Raw genomic sequence first — 19,903 nt, forward strand, 5'->3', positions numbered from 1 at the left:
TTGTATTAAATTATTTTATTAAAAACATAAATAAATCGAGGGGGCATTTAAAATTCCGCATTAAACTAATACTATTCTAACAGTAAAACTTCCGTCCCATAAACTTTTTGCACTAAGGACCGAATTATTCGACATCTAAATGGCGCATATTAATATAAAGTCTTTACTTATCACCATTTTACTTAGTACCGTTTTTGTGAAGTAAACACACAACAAAACCACTCACAACAGTTGATGGAAAACTTGACAGCAAATTTCGTAGTAAAGGAACTATGAATTCTACAATAGTATAAAAAAGCACTATAATACAATTTCAAATACTACTATAGTATAAAACAAGCACTATAATGGAATCTCAAATGCCACTATAGTATAAATTAACACTATAATGGCGTTACTGACAACAAATTAGCACAAAAGTGATCATCACATCACTTTTATAGACCTAAAACGTCACGACTGACACTGCTACAGGTCTACTATATCACTGAATGGCACATAAGATGCGCCATTTCGGCTTTATACAATCTTCTTTGGTCTTTTATAGGACCTTAGGTGGTATTTGGGAAACGTTCTATCGACTACTATAGAACCACAAATTGTTACTTGGGAAGGTACTTAATTCGAAACCTTAGCTCATCGCATATGTGTTTTTAACCAAAATGCAAATTTGTGTGTTTATTTAGTGATCATACATTATTTGCAATAACTGTGCGGACCATGGGGTCCCCGACCTTTTGCCGGGCACCCGTGGGCCCAAAGCCAACAGCGCAGAGGCCCTTTAAGAGGGACCTATTTCATCCAATGCTAGAGTCAACACTTTGTCGAATCTATTTGATATTTATGTATACTTATCCTCCTTATGAACTAAGGATAATTGTAACTTTTTGATATCAAATATACGCCGAATTGTCAATTATTTTATATTTTGATATACATATAATATTACTGGATTTGGACCAGTGTGCTTTTGAATACTATATCTCTGGCCTACTATATAGGCTAGTCTATTAGCATCCCGCCTCCTGGAAGGCAGTCTACAGACTTTTTAGATATATATTCACAGTAGCGCTAAGTGTGTGGACCTAGTTTTCCGGCACTTGACTGCATGAGATTATAGTGAACATTTTTTCAGGTCTCGGGCAAGAAGGGTACCTAGATAGGTTGAGGTCCTTAACTTGTGGATTTGGTAAGAGCAAGACACAGGCGGGGTGTAAATTAATTAATCCACCATGTTTCAAGAGATTCATGTACATTGATGCCTTCAGGTTACGCTGTACAGACAGACTAACACTTTGGCAGAGTTTTGCCAACATATAATAAATGACTGCATTTGTTTGGGTGTACATGTTCCACACCAAAGACATATTTATATATTTCAATCCATTTTTGAAAGTTTGGCGTTTACAAAATAGCTTCGCCTTCTCGCAAGGCGTGCTCCTGTTTCTCTATTTTATTGTGCAAGCGAACAGTATCACAATGCTATAATTTTGTATAAATTGAGAACTAGAGGGTCATGCCCTAGGCGTGACCGCCCAGAAGTTGTGCTAGAACCTTTCGTGCAAACCATTCAGTCACTGTTTTTAAAAACCTTTTGTAGTGGGTACATTCCACGTTCTTAAATTTGTTAAACGTGTAGTATCAAACTATGACAAGTCATGATAAGTGAATTAAGTGGTAACAGTATCTGGTCCGTGCATAGAAGCACTTGCCCTTGAGGTTAGGGCATGGGTAGTTTATAATAAACTTAATCCGTGCATGGGAGCACTTACGATACAGGTGGTTTAAAACTTCCAGGGTCACAATACAGACATAAGGGTGTAAAATACATAATTCATAAACGCCCGTTAGGCCAGTTTTGTATATTTTATTTCAAACATGCTTGTGCCGCCAGCACATAATAATTTCCCATACCATGGCAGTCAGGGATATAATAATTAAATAGGTAGGTAACCTTGGTCATATCGTGTACATAGGTAGGTACTCGTAAACATGTTAACTGAAAGACTAGTGCTCTCGAGGCAAATATAATTTATGCAACTGTGAGCTGCTCTTACATTGGGATCATATGTATTTATTTCTAGTCTGCCTTAGCAGGCCTAGACTTCAAAGGTTTTTAGATATTCATAGGGCCGTTACCTTTTGTACACCTTGAGCAGGCTGTTTGTTTCACACTATGAGTAATATATATTGTAAACATAGCTTATTTCAGAATGGAATCGTAAGCTCTGTCGTGTCGTGAGCTTACCTAGCCTGATTTAATTAGAGTCCATAGATTATCTGGACCTTGGAGGATTGACCACTCCTTATTCTAATTATCAATATTCTGCCTGGGCTTATAGTCGAAGTTCAGCGACTAAATTTTTTAGTATTATCTATGCCGCCCAAGTTATGAGGCTTAGCGTCTCCAGACCACAATTTTATTTATATATTAGGTTGCAAAGATTTTATCATCTTTAAAATAATAATGAGTCGAGATAGGCCTGGAATCTTAGGTTATTTTTTACCTTTTATGATTTTAGACATGTTATTGTAAATAGTAAGTAGTTTTCACTTTTACCACAGTTAATTAGCCCAATTTTGGGTTTAGCCAACAGGGTGTTCGGGACCCTTAGAATAGATTGGTAAACAGAAATGAAAACTCTATAATAACGAAGCCTTGCCTATTTCGACTGATTTTTACCCAAAACATTATTTTAAACCCTTTTTACTTTCTCTAAGAGGAGATATTTACAAATTCATCTTTGTAATATTTTTCTGATTGTGGCCTACTCGCTCGCTTGTGTTATAACCATATCATTTATATTTCTGTGAATATGTCTGACATACCTTGCGCAGGCTTACATAGGTTATAATATCATCATCAATAACTTGACGTCAGTTTGTGAACGAATCAAAGATTCTTTGGCATACCTTACGCAGGTGGAAACATGGCAGCCTTGCGCAGGCTTAGATAGGTACATAATATATTGGTTTTATCACAAATAACATGACGTTAGTTTGTGAACGAATAAAAGATTCTCTTAAGCACACCTCACGCAGGTGGAACCGTAACAGACGTAGGTTTAAGAATATCATTCAAATCAAATACCCTGTGGGTAATATTCCCTTAGTTGCGGGTTCCTTGCTCGACAAGGTGAAAGGCTTTAAGCAGGCTTTAACTGGCACTTTTAGAGAGTGTCATTCACGGTGACGCGCAGATTTGCCAAAACTAAACTTTAACTCTACTGTTAACTAATATAATTTGACAATATGAACCAAACCATGCGTCTTCGTCAATGAATCAATCTAAAGATTCCCGTATCGTTAATACCTTTCCAAATCACAGGCTTCCGATTTTACTTGAAACGTTTACAAGTGTACTATTTATGTAGGTAGGTAGGTAGGCTTAAGAATTGACCCTCTTGTATGTAGTTACGTATAGAATTAATAATCAAATTATTCAAATCCAAAATAACACAAGCACATATAGCAACTACATCAAAGAATATAATACTCACTAGGAGAAGAACGGTAACTCCATACAAAAAAATGTCCCCAACCGTTTATACGTTTATACTAGTGGCGCCGTCTTTGTGTACCAATGGAACTAAAGTTGACAACCGGTTTAGCCTGGCGGGTATTGGTAGGTATAGGTAGTAATTCTTTTGATAAACATATTTGTTATCTTCATATCACGAAATATATGCAAGATGCAAATATTACCCCTTGTTTGTGGTATTATCAATTGATTTAAATAAAAGGCATGTTTATGTTTATAACATTATATATATTATTTATTAAAAAATGTTTTACATATAAAAATATACACTGAAAACTGGCAACTGGCAACTTAATAAAAAAATAGACATTAATAAAGCGCATTCACAAAGTTTTCAGTACCTTTTATACAAATAACATTAGGCATGCCTACCTATTACACTTTACACACAGATACACTACACTTTACATACGGCATTTTACACAGATTTCCAACTTGTATTCATACATTTCTTCACGGTTAATTAATACGCTTTCCAGATGCGTTATGACTCGGTTCCTTCTGAACCCACTAAAGTTGTAAATTTCACTCTGGCTGCTTCAACAGCCGTTGCTCCGCATTTAGCACATTTTCTATGTGCATTGCTGTAATCCATGTAGGTACAGACTTACAGTCTTAAGTGGTACGTAGCGGTACACGTTGTATGTATTATTTAAAGAGTTAATAAATAAAATTTTCGTTATGAACTTTAACCACAGCAGTTGGACAGAGTCATTGACAAATATATTTTTTATTATGGTGGGTAGACGTACCTACCCTCCATATATTTTATGAACATTGATAAAGACAGTTGGAAGCAAATATTCATTATAAAACTTAATCGCATGTAATTAAGTTTTAAGCGTTTTAAGTCCCGTTTTATGATTAATATTGTATAAAATTCGTGATAATTTAAATCAGAGTTGGGAGCAATGTTGCTGTAGAAAAATGTTTTTATTTTTATTACTCGCAACTTTTTCCCGGAGGCCAACGCACACATAGAAGATTAAGGCGCACACATGCGCAATTATTTGGGGACATAACTTTCTTAGGAAGTGAACAGGCCTTGAACTACATGCAAGAGTTCTTTCCTTAACCTTTTTAGGCTGTAAGTACCTGCTAAGTTATTTATTTAAGTAGGCCTACCTACATTTTAACCAATTTTTTTTTTTTTTAATCAAAGATCTAGTTGGAGAGATATAAGTTGGCAGATAAAGTGTGAAATACTTCACGATTTCGCTTGTCATTCTTGCGCAGAGCCATGCTAATCTCTCTCTATGTCTAGTCAGATTTAAGTTTATGTACTGCCGAAGTACTCACTTTCCACAAAAATAAATGCAATGTTTGCGATGTAGGTTTGTTCGTTACCTTGTGTCCCTCAGAGCGGAAATAGAAGCCCCGCGAAGCGGGACTTCGTCGACTCCTAAGCGGGTACACATTATTTATCAGCAAGTTTATTACCAAAAAATAAATTTTGCAATAAATATTATATTAACCCGGAACGGGATAAAAAGACAAATTGCTGATAGATACTTGGACAGATAAAACCTACACGTCTATAAGCTTCTACCTTCATACGTAGGTTCTACGTAACACGTATTAACTATCTGATCCTTTCGTATTCGAAAACACAAATCACTTGAAAACTGAAGGGTATGCCTCCACAGATCACCATTTAAGTATTATAATTTCAACCGCTATTGTACACATACACAAAGATTTAAACTAACAAGACTCTGAAGAGACTTAATGTAGGTATAAAATTAAATTATAATGGTGACACGTGCACGCTTTACCAGCTCGATGTGTTTTCTAACATGTGTTTTAGTATTTTCATTGGCATAGCCACGGTGCGCGCAGGCAGCCTTTGAAAACACATGCACATCACTATTCCGGATCGTTTTTATTTGCTAGATAGTTTATCGGACAACTAAATTTAAATATTTATTTCGAACGGCAAAAACCGTTAGAAACTGTTTTTCAATATAGTCAGCTAAACTGGGGTACAAATTCAAAAACTCACCAGCAGTTTAGCTTCACGACCTTCCAGATGGAAAAACAGCAAGCCAATGACTTGAAAATTTGTTTTGGCGGTAACTGTCAAACACCTGTCAAAACCAACTACTCTGTGGTGGGAATGTGAGAGAGAGAGAGGGACGTATATGCTAGAAAAGGACAATACGACCGACAACACAATGTTGCCATTCTCAATATTATTCTTAGGTTTCGAATATCGGTACAGTTGTTTAATGGTTTATCGTGGTCGTCTACGACACGAGACACGATTATTATAACTTAGGTATATATAGATGGTCAAGCAAATCTTGTCAGTAGAGAAAGGCGCGAAATTCAAATTTTCTATTAGACGATATCCCTTCGCGCCTACATTTTTCAAATTTGCCGCCCTTTTCTACTGACAAGATCTGCTTGACCAAGTTATACTTTACTTCTCGCTAACCTATTCCTTTTACTTTTATACTTTTTTTTTGCTTTTTTTTCAGTCTATTTCTTTTACTCAATGTGATAATTAATTATATTTTACTGAATTATGATTTACAGCTTCGTAGAAACGGAAACAGTACTCTCTTACAATGGCACTTCGCAAAACTCGATTGGTGCACTCGCCAAGGCCGCATACGAGTACATGTTCAGTTCGAGTGATATTGAAACTATGAAGATTACAGTCGTGGAGAATGAGGCCGTCGATGACTACTATTTGTATAGGGTAAATTTGATGAACCATTTAATATTTATCGTCGCTGCTGGGCTAGCATAAGAAAACTACCAAGTACCGCTTATAACAAACTTTGCTTTGCATCCGCTTATGGAGGTTTAGGCTAAGTACCTTCCTTAGCCTAAAACCTAACGTCGGTTGCGGATATCAATATTAACAGTGTGCAAACTTCAGTGCAATCCTATGGCCCAATCTACTTCGGGTGGTGTAATTGTATGCGAAAGTGCAAAACCACGCCAACTTTTAGTTGCTAGTCGACATACCTATGTATATACCTAACCTCCATTAACATCCACCCCTATGCTGATGCGTGCTATGTCAATATTAATCCTCTCCTTCAAAGTATTTACGATAAATAAATTATAGACCATTTTGTAGACTAATGAGCCCTCGCAAATGGCGTTTCTAAGAAGCCGGATGCTGATCGGAGCCACGTTCGACGAGGACTCTGCCACGGCTTGGTTCAGCAACTTCGGGTACCACGATGTGGCCATCTCGCTGAGCGCCGTGCACCAGGCTCTGCTCAAGGCCTGGGACCCCAATGCCACTCTCAGTGTGTTCAACTACCCGCTTGAAGTTAATTATGTGGATCAGGTAAACTCCTCCTTATCTTTTCAGCTCTATCCATGATGCTTTATTGTTTATTTATTTATTTAATCTTTATTGCACATAGGAAAACACACTGTACAAAAGGCGAACTTAATGCCATAAGGCATTCTCTACCAATCAACCTTTTCTACCAGTCAACCTTTCTATGTGTAAGGCAAAACAAAAACAAAAAAACAAATGCACTACGCTTGCTACATTTAACTTAATTAATAATGTGACAAGAAATTTAGATAATAATACACCCACTGCTGTTATATTTTTTGACATGACAAAAGCCTTTGACTTCGTGTCGCATAAACTTTTAATTCAAAAGCTTCATAATTATGGAATAAGAGGTCCAGCATTCACACGTCAAGTTGCTGTCACGTCAAGCGGCTGTCGAAAATTTTCTCGCATAAATTTTAATTAAATATTTAGCTTTTTTGATTCAATTTCGGCTCAACTGTCTGTTTGGATGAGTGAATGTAGCCGAGGATCTCGCTCTATGAGCTTAAAAAGTGGAATCTCCTTCGATGATGAAAGTGTGAATATGGATTGGGATCGCGCAAGTTTGCGAAGCCTTCCTGAAGGGGCAATGCGAATGAATGCGCGTCTAGCTGAAAAACGTAGTTGTAGTAACCAGGGCCCTGACAGCGAGGGTAATGATAGCGAAGGAAGTTATACAACCGTGGTAGGTAAGCGACTACGCAGGCGATTGCGGACCGGAATACTTCAGCTCTCAACACAAGGTAATGTCGAGTCTGGAGGTATGAAAGATGAGTTTGAGGTTGCCCTTACGTCAAAAGAAGCGTTACCCAAACAAATTGCTATGGCAAAAATGCTACGAGCAGAGAACATTAGTGGCATTTTGAGAGTAAAGTTCAAAGGCGCGTACAAGGTACTTATACAGTTATCTCTCAGAACGCAAGCTGAAAAATTAATAAGCTGTCCGGCATTTAATAATGAGAAGATGAGTTGCCAGTGGGCAAATCAAGCTGAGTACTGTTTTGGTCTGATTAGAAATATTGACCTTGATATCGAGGAGGAGGAACTGCTGAAAGAGTTTAATGTCTCGCAGGTAGTCTTGGCAATTCGCCGCCTAAATCGACTTTATGAAGACGGCCAATGGGTTAAAAGTGAAGCCATACGTATCTGCTTTAAAGCGACTTCCCTCCCGTTTCACGTATACGCATATGATTGTCGGGTGGATTTCATCACCAAAAATTTCACCATACAAAAAAATATTTTTTTTAAATGTTTAATTTAACACGATTCTAGCTGGGTAAAGTAATAGGGGGCTGTATATTGAGGATATTTATGGTATTTATACAATCATTTGTGGCTTATATTTGAAGTTATCGCTTTCGGAAAATAAAAACGCAAGATGGTGATGACAATCATGGTATGGTAATGACTCTTTTATAGACGGTAATGACACTGCATGTACGGTAATGACGATTTGGGAACTAATTTATATATGTATTAAAAACGTATTAAAAAAACAAAAACTTTTTTTAATTGTAAGGCTTTAGAACTTTAATAAACATTACAAATAACATGTTTTTGAACATAAGACTAACTACATAAATTATTTTTAGAAAATTATAAAAAATACATTTTATTCATATAAATAAATATATAACAAGTATTTTTATTGTATAATTTTAAATAATTTATATTCCGAAATAGGCAATTTATGTATTCATTTATTTTTTTGGGTTTTTTCAATGTTAAATCATATTAACAATATTGTACTCTTATTATCAGTTTAAACCTGCATCTTCTTTTATCTACTGCATGATTTGGTATTTATATCATATTATAAAATTGCTGGCTTACCAGTGAGCTTAATTTTTATGATATATTACTTTTTTTTTTGATAATTTGATTCATTGCATAAGTTTGTATTTTTGTTGTTTTATAAATTAACTTTAAAAATAGCTATAATGATTTAAATCCATATATATATATTGTCTAATAGCTAAACATTAATATATAATCAGTGTTTTATAAGTTGCAAGACCCCTACTTGTAATGCATGTCACAAGTTACAAAATGGTTAGGTATTGGGTCCGGTGACTACCCAATGGTATAATTATTAATTGCTGTAATTATATACATCAATTAATATAATATTATCAAAAAACATAAGGCCATTACGATAGTGAGCCAGTACCGTAGCCTATGGTCGCTTAAAACTTAATATATGTTGCTTGTTTAAATACTTTTTTTAACACGACTAACATGCAATTACAGACTCTAAGTTGCACGATTTACATTATTAGATAATAAAAAATAAACATTAGTATGTTCTAAGTTCTAAGTGACCTAAACTTTGCCTACTTCAGTCAAAATGTTATTTAAAACTAACCATCCTCTAGTGTGAAAAAAATAGTCATATCTTCTTCTACATTTATTCTACATTTATAAGGTAGACATTATATAGTGTTAGAAGACATAGAGAACGTTTTTCAAACATACAGCTTAATTTCATAATGAATTATAGCAAAATAACTAGAAAAGTTTCTGAGAACCGTCATCGCCATACACATGAAATCATCACCGGTCGTCATTTTTTCCCGGTGATGATGGGTATGGTGTTGACGATTTGAGAGTTTCTTGTTTTTATTTCTAGAATACGAATAATAGTAGTTAATGTCTATGCTACACAATAAACTTCATGTAGTTTGCCATTCATTTCAATAATTATTTCTAATATATCATTTGTAACTTTTTTAAACCAAAGCATAACGGTGATGATGCTCTGTTGTGACAAACTACGTTTTACAAATTTGTTCGTAATATTTCTCACGACTCAATGATGTGACTTTATAGTGAAATCATTTTTGGCATTCTATATTAAAGTGAAAAATAGGGCAAGGACCTTTAGCGGTATTTCGTTGTTCATACACGGAGATAAGCTCACATTGACATTACCATGACGGTGTTGACGAATATTCGTGACAAAATTTTAAATATTTTTAAATGTACTTTCTCGGTGAAGGAATTATTGCATATTTTCCCATGTGTTAAACAACAACTTGGAAAAGATATAAGTAAAAGAAAAATCGCAATCGTACGATAGGTATGCTATAATTTTCACTGCAAACAATAAGGTTCAGATTTTTCCGGTAGACGGTGATGATTTTAGACACATAAAACATTTTATATAAAAAAAACTATTAAGTTATTGGAGATGGTAATTGAAGGAACATGAAGATAATAGTTCTTAAAAACATACAAAAAAGTTGCAACTCGCACAACCTACTAGTTTTTTTTATTAAGACCGAACCATAAGTTTTCGCAGGATTTTGAAATCCACCCTGTCGCTTTAAAGTAGAGCCGTATATATTCCCAGTTTCGCAATGTTCGGGGAGCTGGAAATTTGGCCACCGAGCACGTACATGTCCGACCAAAAAAATCGTGTGCCCTAAGTGTGGAAAAAACCATGAGAACTGCATTACTAAAGTTAATGACGTGTGCCAATTGTCAAGGCGCACACATGGCACTTAGTAAAACATGCCCAGTTTTCTTGAAAGAAAAGAAACTAAGAACGATTATGAGCATACACTTCTGCACATATAAGAAAGCTCTAGAACTTTACTACGAGCAAGAAAGCACCTTTACCGAGTCACCAAGTGATGCGATTGATAACACCCAGTTAAATACGAATACGCCGTATCGGGACGCCTTAACTTCCCAAAAATCTAGTGCAGTAGTTTGTACACCAAATATTAGAAAGGGAGAGGGCAAACTGAAAGATGCTCTTCCTATATCTGGAACTTCTTCTCCGGTGAACAAACAGCAAAGGCAAAAAATCAAGGCAAAGAAGCGCAGAGAGGAATCCAAATGTGACCTTGAGCAATCGGTTCTTCCACCGGTAAATCAAGGTAAACAAGATGGTGAAGATGAGAAAGAGAAGAGGAGAAAGAGCACGAGATTCCGAGAGATACTTCAAAAACTTAAAGAGATCTGCCTTTCAAGACTGACATTGGAATGTAAAGTTAAGGCTGTAGTTCGTTTTTTGATTGAACAGGTAGTGTCATTTGTCTTAGACATCGTGAAGGGCGGCGATATTTTAAATATCTTATCCATGTTTAATTATGGACAATAGCCGAAAAGATTATACTCTTAACTTAGTCCAGTGGAATTCACAAAGTCTAAGACCCAAATTAACAGAATTTGACCGGTTTTTGACACAGGAGAAGGTACATATTGCATTAATATCTGAAACCTGGCTAGAACCTGGCTCGCCATTAAACATCATAAGCGGCTATAATATTTTTCGAAAAGACAGGGATGACTCACATGGGGGAGTCTGCTTAATTACTCACAAATCGATAAAGGCTCAGTTACTGCCTATTAATGTACCAAATACCGAAATTGAATGTATAAGCATAAAACTTTTAAATTGTAATATATTATACATAACGTTGTTTTAGTATACTGTCCACCGAGAGTTAGAACCACCCAATCTGATTGGGACTATATTTTCACACTCTTTCCAAGGAAATGCCTAGTTGCAGGAGATTTCAACGCCCACCACACGAATTGGTCTTATAGAACGGAAATAAGAGGCTCCCAAGTTCTTGACGCTTCACTAGAAGCTGGGTTTGTGTCAGTTAATAATGTTCAAGCCACTAGAGTCAAATCGGTGAACGGTATACTTCAACAAACTTCACCAGATATATCCTTCGTGTCCACAGATATCGCAGTTAATTTTACATGGAATGTCATTAGCGAAAATCTGGGCAGTGACCACATGATCATCCAACTAAAGATTATATATCAGGAAATTAGGATAATGCATAAAAAACGAAATTATAAACTAGCTAATTGGGATCTATATTATCGAGAACATTTAGAACGAACGTTACGGCTTCCAGATGGAGACCGAAATGTTCAAGAAATGTATGATAACCTTACTACAGAAATCAATTTAGCGGCCTTAGAAAGTATTCCTCTTGTTAAATTATGCCCGTACCCAAATACAAAATTCAGACCTAAACCTTATTGGAACCCATCTTTATCGGCATTAGTAGCCAACCGCAGGCTCGCGTTGAGCACTTTCAGGAGAAACCCTACACCTCACAATTTAGATATTTTAGAACAGAAATCGGCTGAAGCAAAGAAGGCTATTTTACATGCAAGGAGAGAGAGTTGGCAAAATTATTGTAGTAGTGTAGATGAATCAACAAGTGCTTCTGAAATGTGGCAGCGAATGAGATGGATCAAAGGTTTTAAGAAAACTAGTTACAACTTTTCACATGAAGAAAAGACAAACATGCTAAACAGCCTGGCCCCAGACTTTGTCCTTCCACAAGCTCCCGTATGCTTTTCGAATAACCCTATTTTAGACATTAGTTTTTCTATTCAGGAACTAAATAATTGTTTGAAAAAAAAAAAGATACGGCACCAGGAGATGACGGAATCACTTACTCTATGATATACTACCTTCCAGACTCAGCAAAAAAATATCTGTTAAATGTATACAATCTTATTCTGAATTCCGGCGAGCTGCCTTCTCAGTGGCGAGAGATTAAAGTAGTCCCCATTCCTAAACCAGACAATAATCCAAACTCACCTCCTAAGATTAGACCTATTTCTCTAATATCATGTTTATGTAAGACTCTTCACCTCTTACTAGTTAGAAGACTTGAATGGTACATAGAGTCAAATCATTTTTTATCCCCGTGCACGACAGGTTTTAGGCGAGGCCAGTCATCGCTGGACTGTCTGACTAGAGTTATCTCTCACATACAAATCGGTTTTACTACAAATGTACCCACACTCGCTTGCTTCCTGGATATCGAAGGCGCTTATAATAATGTCCTTATTGATAAATTAATGAACATTTTAGATGACTTAGGAGTTGGTAAGCGGATATGCAAATACCTGTGGAATTTTTTGAGTAATAGGATTCTTATAGTTAAAGATACAGCCGACAGCCAAGAAACAGTAATAAGACATACCGGCAAAGGCCTAGCACAAGGCGATCCCCTTTCCCCGCTTCTTTTTAATATAGCTACATCCAAATTGTGCCGTGATATCACAAACGTACATATGTGTCAGTATGCAGATGACTTTATATTATATGAAAGTAATAAAAATATCGTCCTTAGTTGCAATGCTATTCAGGAAGCATTAGATTATTTTGTTACTACCTTAGGTACTTTGGGTTTACAGATATCAGAACAAAAATCTAAATATTGCATTTTCAGCAGAGGGCATAAACGACAACAGGTAGATCTAACAATAAACAATTTGCCTTTAGCACCGGTCATATCTTATAAGTACTTAGGCCTTTGGCTTGATAAGTCACTTCGCTGGGGCAAGCATATCAATGAAATTACAGATAAAATACAAAGAAACCTTAATGTATTACAAGTTTTAGCTGGTAAATCATGGGGCCTACATCCTAAGCACTTACGTAGAATATACATCGCATTAATTAGGAGCCGAATCGACTATTCTAGCTTTTTGTACGACAACAGTGCAAACAGCAATACATATAAGTTAGATAAAATACAAAACAGGGCGCTGAGGATTGTAGGCGGCTTCATACGAACCACCCCCATCCACAGTATGGAAAGTGAAATTTGCATTCCACCTCTATTTGTCAGGAGGCGGTTTCTTGCAATTAAGTACCGACTAAAGGCTCTTTCCACTTCAAATAACGAGACCAACTCTCTGCTTCACAATTTAACCTTGCTTAATCAGAACAGGTACTGGGTAAATAAAAAACCGCCTCTTCTAGTTACCGCTAGTAGGGACGTTGCAGACGAGACCATATTCTCATCTGACCGCCTACAAATGTTTTCTCTTAACACGTGGGTATCAAATATAGATGTGAACACTGTGGTTACCTCCAATTTAGACTGCATAAGGGACTCTAAAAATACTTATGAATATAACTGTCTTAAATATAATGTGTTGGAGGAGTTACGTCTAAAGTATAAGGATTGGCAATTTTTATACACAGATGGGTCTAAGAGTCCCCTTGGAAAAGGAGCCGCTTTTTTTGACCCACGTAATCCTTTATGTGACCAGGATAACATGTTTAAGGTTGTAGAAAATGTTTGTGTGATGACAGTTGAATTGGTTGCAATCTCGCAAGCACTTTCCTATATTTCTAACAGACAAATTAGAAAAGTAGTAATATGTTCAGACAGTAAGAGCACATTACAACACATTTCGAGATCGATCCGTGGACACAGAGGGGTACCTACTGTTTATGAAATCTTGGAAAAAATCCTTCTGTTAAAGCACATTAATAGCACAGTGCGACTGCAGTGGGTTCCTTCTCATATCGGGCTAGCCGGTAATGAAATGGCTGATCGGCTGGCTAGACGGGCTGCAGTGGATGGAAAGGAAACGATCATTAGACCGTCTTATTTTGAAGTTTTTGGCCGCTATAGGAGCACAACCCAGTTGCTATGGAAAGAATATTTTAACGAACGCTCTAAAGAAAAAGGAATTTGGTACATGGCCATAGCAAGTGAACCTCCGCGGATTCCTTGGTGCCTTAATGCTAACATGGGTCGAAAAACTGTTGTAACGGCGCATAGAATGCGAACTGGTCACGTGCCCCTCAATAAATTTAGGTTTCTAATGAAACAGATCGACTCTCCTAACTGCGATATCTGTGGATCAGTAGAAGAGGCGCTCATAACGTCGGCCAATCTAATGCCATACGACATCGGTGCCTTTATACACATCCTTAGCAACCCAATATCGGACACGGCACAAATGGCATATAGATTAGCCGAAGTTATACACAACAAATAGATTATAATTATTTTTATTTTAAATGACCACTTATATAGATGTAAATGGCATAATTTCTGGAGATATAAGAAACGGACATGATAGGGCCGATGTATACAAGGGTATAAAAGTCCTGCTAAATAATAAAAAAAAAAAAAAGAGGTCCAGCATTAGGTTGGATTACATCCTACTTATCAAATAGACAGCAATGTGTCGAAATCAGGGGCTATAATGCATCAACGTTAACTCATCATAGGTCCTCGTATCTAGTGAACACCGTAGGGGTGCCGCAAGGCAGTGTACTTGGACCGCTACTATTTTTATTATATATTAATGATTTACCTGACATAATGACACATAAATGTACGCTGTTCGCGGATGACTTATCGATAATAGTGACTTGTAATAATAGTAGACATTATAATGATGATATAAATAGCACAATTAAATTAGTTATAGAATGGCTGACATTGAATAATTTGACAATTAATCTCGAAAAAACTCAAATTGTACAGTTTTGCAATGTAAGAAGTAGAAATATGGCTATAATAACACACAAATCAGAGAAGATGATGTTGTAAAATTCTTAGGACTAATGCTAGATAAAAATTGTAATTGGAAGAACCATGTTGATGTAGTGTGTAGTAAACTTATGACCTTTGTATATGTGTTAAGGCGCCTTCGTAATATTTCCGATTTAGACACAATTTTTATAGCGTATCACGGATATGTCGAGTCAACATTAAGATATGGTCTAGTTCTTTGGGGCAATTCTACTGACATCGAGAGGGCATTTATTGCCCAAAAGAAATGCTTAAGGGCAATGTGTGGCATGCCCTCGCGAGAGTCATGTAAACCTTTATTTGAAAAATATGCAATTCTGACATTACCGTGTTTATATATGTTTGAGGCAGCTGTCTTTGTAAAAAAAACATCCGGAACTATTTAAGAAAGCTTCAGAAATATACCCACGAAGTACAAGAAATCAGGACAGACTTGTGTTAGATATAGTTCCAAATAGTGCTCTCTTTATGAAAAATAGTTACCACATGTGCATTTTTAACGCAATCCCAGATAATTTTAAAGCTCTCCCTTTAAATTTATTCAAAAGTAAGCTTTATCAATGGTTTAAGGAACAAATGAACAAATATTTTACTCAACGAATGCCTTCTTCGACAGGAACACATAATACATGTATATACGTATACTTTATGTAAGTCTAGTGTTTAAGGATTAAATCTAAGTCTAGCTTTAAGATTACTTTGCATGCTATTGTATAGCAAAATATGTCTCTGTACTGGATTTTTTCTATTTACTTACCACCTATTACTGTACCATATTTTATGCGAATAAAGAACTTTACTTTACTTTACTTTAAGGGCAATTTGGGTGAAGTAAAGTGTTTAATTTGGGTGCCACATTTGAGAGTTGTGGGCAATTTAAAATTCTTTTTTTTTTCAGAGCAACATGCAGTCCTACGTTGCATATCTTTCCATGCAACTTTCATCGGGCATAGCAAGCAGTCTTGGCATCGTGAGCGCAGTTTTCGTTATGTTCTATATCAAGGTAAGAGTCGGTATTTAGCAACAATAATATTAAAGCTATTTACATTTATTTCAAAAGAAATCTGATGATTTGATGGTCTAATATCACCCAATTACTTATGTACCTACCTAATGAAGCGTACGCGAATGGATATACCTAATTATCCCATCCAAGATTTCAGTACGTTATTAACGTTATGTATAGGTATGTATTATTATTTATTAGATACCTACCCAAAATTACTAATAGGATATAACTGTATATTTTTCTCAAAAACGGACGGCAAAGTCGACTTTGCCGTTTAAAAAATAGGTTGCGAAGCGCGTAGTTTATGGTCAGTCAAAAATTAAAAAGTTAAAAACATTGCAGTCTCGATTTTGGGACTGCAATGTTGCATACAAATTCCATTATTTGTCGAGTTCCAAACTTTTTAAAAGTTGAAATGGCCATATCAAATGAAGGCACAGGCCCATTAAACAGCCAAACAGATGATTAGTACCGCGACTATTTAGCTGTCTCAAATAGGTTGGCGTATTTTCGGCAGAAAAATACACTTCTATTGTATTATTAAAAAAATAAAAAGGCGGCAAAGCTAATTTTTTCAATTGTTTCTACTTTTTTCTGTGAAAATATATACGTAAGAAAGTTGCTTTTGTAAAATATTTCTATGATATTTATATTTCTTGCACCATTTTTGAGAAAAGCACTATATATGACTCGGCTGGAAGGCTACTTGCTGGCTTCGGATTCAATTAAACGGACTCCCAAGGTCGTCCGTTTAAAACGAATCCTCAGCCTGCAAGTAGCTACTTCCGAGCCTCGACAATAATGTACTATTAATCACCTACCTATTGCCATTTATGTTATTACTGTTATTAGGTATCAGTTAAGCCCTCCATAGGTATATTTAAATCGTAGTGTTTTCACTAACAGGAACGCATTCTTCGGGCTAAGCTCCTTCAAAAGGCCGCTGGCATCCAGCCGATCGTCATGTGGGGCAGCGCCGCGGTGTTCGACTGGGCGTGGTTCTGCATCATCTCTGTGACAATCGTCATTTCGTGTGTAGCCTTCCAGGTTATTGGTCTCAGCACGGTTTCGGAATTAGGTAGGTATTTGGTTTATGTTTGGTTGCAATAAAAAAACCAAGTATCATGGTGACAGGTCACAATCAGAACAAATTAATTTAGCATAAGATAAAAACACAAGAGACATAAGTATACCCTCAATCTGGCTTTCAATTGTGAATGAGCTGAAATTCCAATGTTGCTATGGTCTTTGTAAAATAAACATTCAACCTTGTACCCTTCGTAAATGCGTTACGTCTAGCACTCAAATAATAATAAATAATATTATTTGTTTAATATTGGCAGGTCGGATGTACCTAGTTCTCATGGTGTACGGCGCCGCCATGCTGCCGCTACACTATCTAATGTCGTTCCTGTTCAGCGGGCCTGCGATGGGGTTCGTCGCCGTGTTCTTCATTAACGTTCTATTGGGTAAGTGCAATGTGCTATTGTTTGGTCGGACGCACTGGGTAATGGCCCTAATGGGTCTGGCTAAGCCAGATTTGACGACATAAGAGTAGGCGTGCACGAGCAACTTTGTCTCCGCAACTTTGTGTTTTGTCTCTGTCGCACTTGACTTCGACACTTGAGTCAAACACAAAACACAAAGTTGCGGAGACAAAGTTGCACGTGCGCGCCTACTCTAACAAAACATAGTAATCGTAAGATTCAGTGTATTTAACTTCACGAGTAGGTAATTTACAACATGGTAGAAAACCAAATGCACAAATACCACCTGACAAGAACGAACTAAAGATATGAGTGTTTGTTGCTTGACAATAAATTAGGTACCTATTTCAATTGGTACCTATGCTATATCTGCATCTGTAGGCCTAGCACATGATTGGCGCGACAGTATCTCGCGGCGAGATAGACTACCCGTCTTTTTCTACCTATGTTAATAAGAGAGGCACGGGTAGTCTATCTCGCCGTGAGATACTGTGGCGCCAATCATGTGCTAGCCCGGCTGCATTGCCTTTTCCTCGAAATGCAATACAGTTTGGGGTGTCATTTCAGGTCAGATGGGTCCACAGATCGTGGAAGCACTGCTCTCTCCGCAGCTGGACACGGAGCACGTGGCGGTGATCCTCGACTACGTACTGCAGATATTCCCGCTCTACAGTCTCGTCAGATCCGTCACGTGAGTATGACAGGAGCCTGTTTCAGGTCACATGGGTCCACAGATCCTGGAGACCCTGCTCTCTCCGCAGTTACAGCTAGATTAGCGGAAAATACATACTGCAGATGTTCCCGCTCTTCAGTCACGTCAGATTCATCACGTGAGTTTGTCAGGAGTTTTGTTTGGTGAGTTGGATCAGTTAGATGGGTCACATCTTCGTGGTGGGAAATTGAAGACCCTCTAAACATAAGATACGTAAGTGGAGGCACTCACTTTCTGCTGTAGGACACAGCAATGGTCTCATGTCACATGATTCATATACTCATGTCTGGGTCTTAGTAACCCAGTAAATAAATGCTATATGATCCTGCAAGTACTTATATACTCAATTAATTTGTCTTCTTCGGGCAACTGCATGCACCTTTTCATACACACACTCTGCACACGAGCTACGAGCTCCACTTGGCGTCCACACCTGCGCCCTCTGTGCACGGTGCACAGTCTCTCGATTCTTCAGCTCAAAATTACGGCGCGACCCTGCCGCAGTACATTTAGACGGCATATTACTCACATAAAGCGTGTGATTCCTTGCAATTATGGACTATCGTTTAAGCGGAAAACATTGTTTCAGATTTCTAAGCCACGTAGGCTTGACGGAATGGTCGTGCTTGCAAGCGTGTGATTACCTATCGGCCGTCTTGCCCATCGGCGAGTGCTCCATGCAGACCATGTGTGATTATAACTACACTGCTTGCTGCGGTAAGTACTTATACTCGCACAGTACCTACTTAGTAGCTACGCTTTGCAAGAAAGAAGCGAAAGCCACTGACGAACATGAACTATATTAAGATCAAGTCGATTTGTAATAAAGTTTGTGCTCTCGTCGACGTCGAAAAATCGACTTCTCTTGCATTCAGTCCCATTTGCGCGCCCATTTTAGATTTTCGCATACTATCTTGTGGTTTATTGATTTCACTCGGACGTTAATGAATAGCATCGATCGGTTTGTGTGACGTCACTCACCTCCTTTTATTAACCTGTTTGTTTTTGCCAGCTACACGTACAAGTACCTATGTATAAAATGATTACAGTACGCGAAGACCCCTTTTTCGAGTGGGAAGAGCCCGGTATTCTGCGCTACCTGACTTGCATGTTGGTTTCTGGCGTGGTCTTCTGGACCGTGCTCATGTTCATTGAGTACGATGTATACCACAAGGTAATAATCTCTGAATATGTTTATCGCAAATTTGTTCATTGATGCCGAAAATTACGTTTTATGAATTATGAAACCTTAATACCTAAATAATTTCCTGCAGATCTTTAACTGGACGAAAACCCCACCGCCTCTCGACGTAAGCTCCATGGATCCCGACGTTGTAGCCGAGATGAAACACGTCGAGCAAATCAGCAAGTCTAACTTAGCACAACAGAGCCTCGTGGCGAAGGGCCTATCGAAATATTACGGGAAGCATCTGGCTGTCAATCAGGTTTCGTTCAGTAAGTGGGACCACTAATCGGTTGATGTGCAATAAACACAGATAGGTACAGTTGTATTATGTTCCTAA

General features: G+C 37.3%; 1 protein-coding gene and 1 non-coding gene across 2 annotated transcripts in view; one reads left to right on the forward strand and one right to left on the reverse strand.

Annotated features, from left to right (window-relative positions):
• LOC134791395 (phospholipid-transporting ATPase ABCA3-like) overlaps positions 1–19,903 on the forward strand; it is a 50,455-nt gene that overhangs the window by 21,742 nt on the left and 8,810 nt on the right. The window contains exons 18-26 of the mRNA XM_063762407.1: positions 6,080–6,245; positions 6,633–6,848; positions 16,071–16,175; positions 17,088–17,259; positions 17,525–17,650; positions 18,236–18,359; positions 18,970–19,097; positions 19,430–19,554; positions 19,655–19,835. Coding sequence (XP_063618477.1) covers positions 6,080–6,245; positions 6,633–6,848; positions 16,071–16,175; positions 17,088–17,259; positions 17,525–17,650; positions 18,236–18,359; positions 18,970–19,097; positions 19,430–19,554; positions 19,655–19,835 — 1,343 coding nt within the window. The remainder of the gene's footprint in view (positions 1–6,079; positions 6,246–6,632; positions 6,849–16,070; positions 16,176–17,087; positions 17,260–17,524; positions 17,651–18,235; positions 18,360–18,969; positions 19,098–19,429; positions 19,555–19,654; positions 19,836–19,903) is intronic.
• Positions 4,733–4,836, reverse strand: LOC134791924 (U6 spliceosomal RNA). Its single transcript, XR_010144370.1, has one exon. It is a non-coding gene; the product is annotated as a U6 spliceosomal RNA (small nuclear RNA).

Source organism: Cydia splendana, chromosome 6, assembly GCF_910591565.1.
Source record: "Cydia splendana chromosome 6, ilCydSple1.2, whole genome shotgun sequence".
Lineage (NCBI taxonomy): Eukaryota > Metazoa > Arthropoda > Insecta > Lepidoptera > Tortricidae > Cydia > Cydia splendana.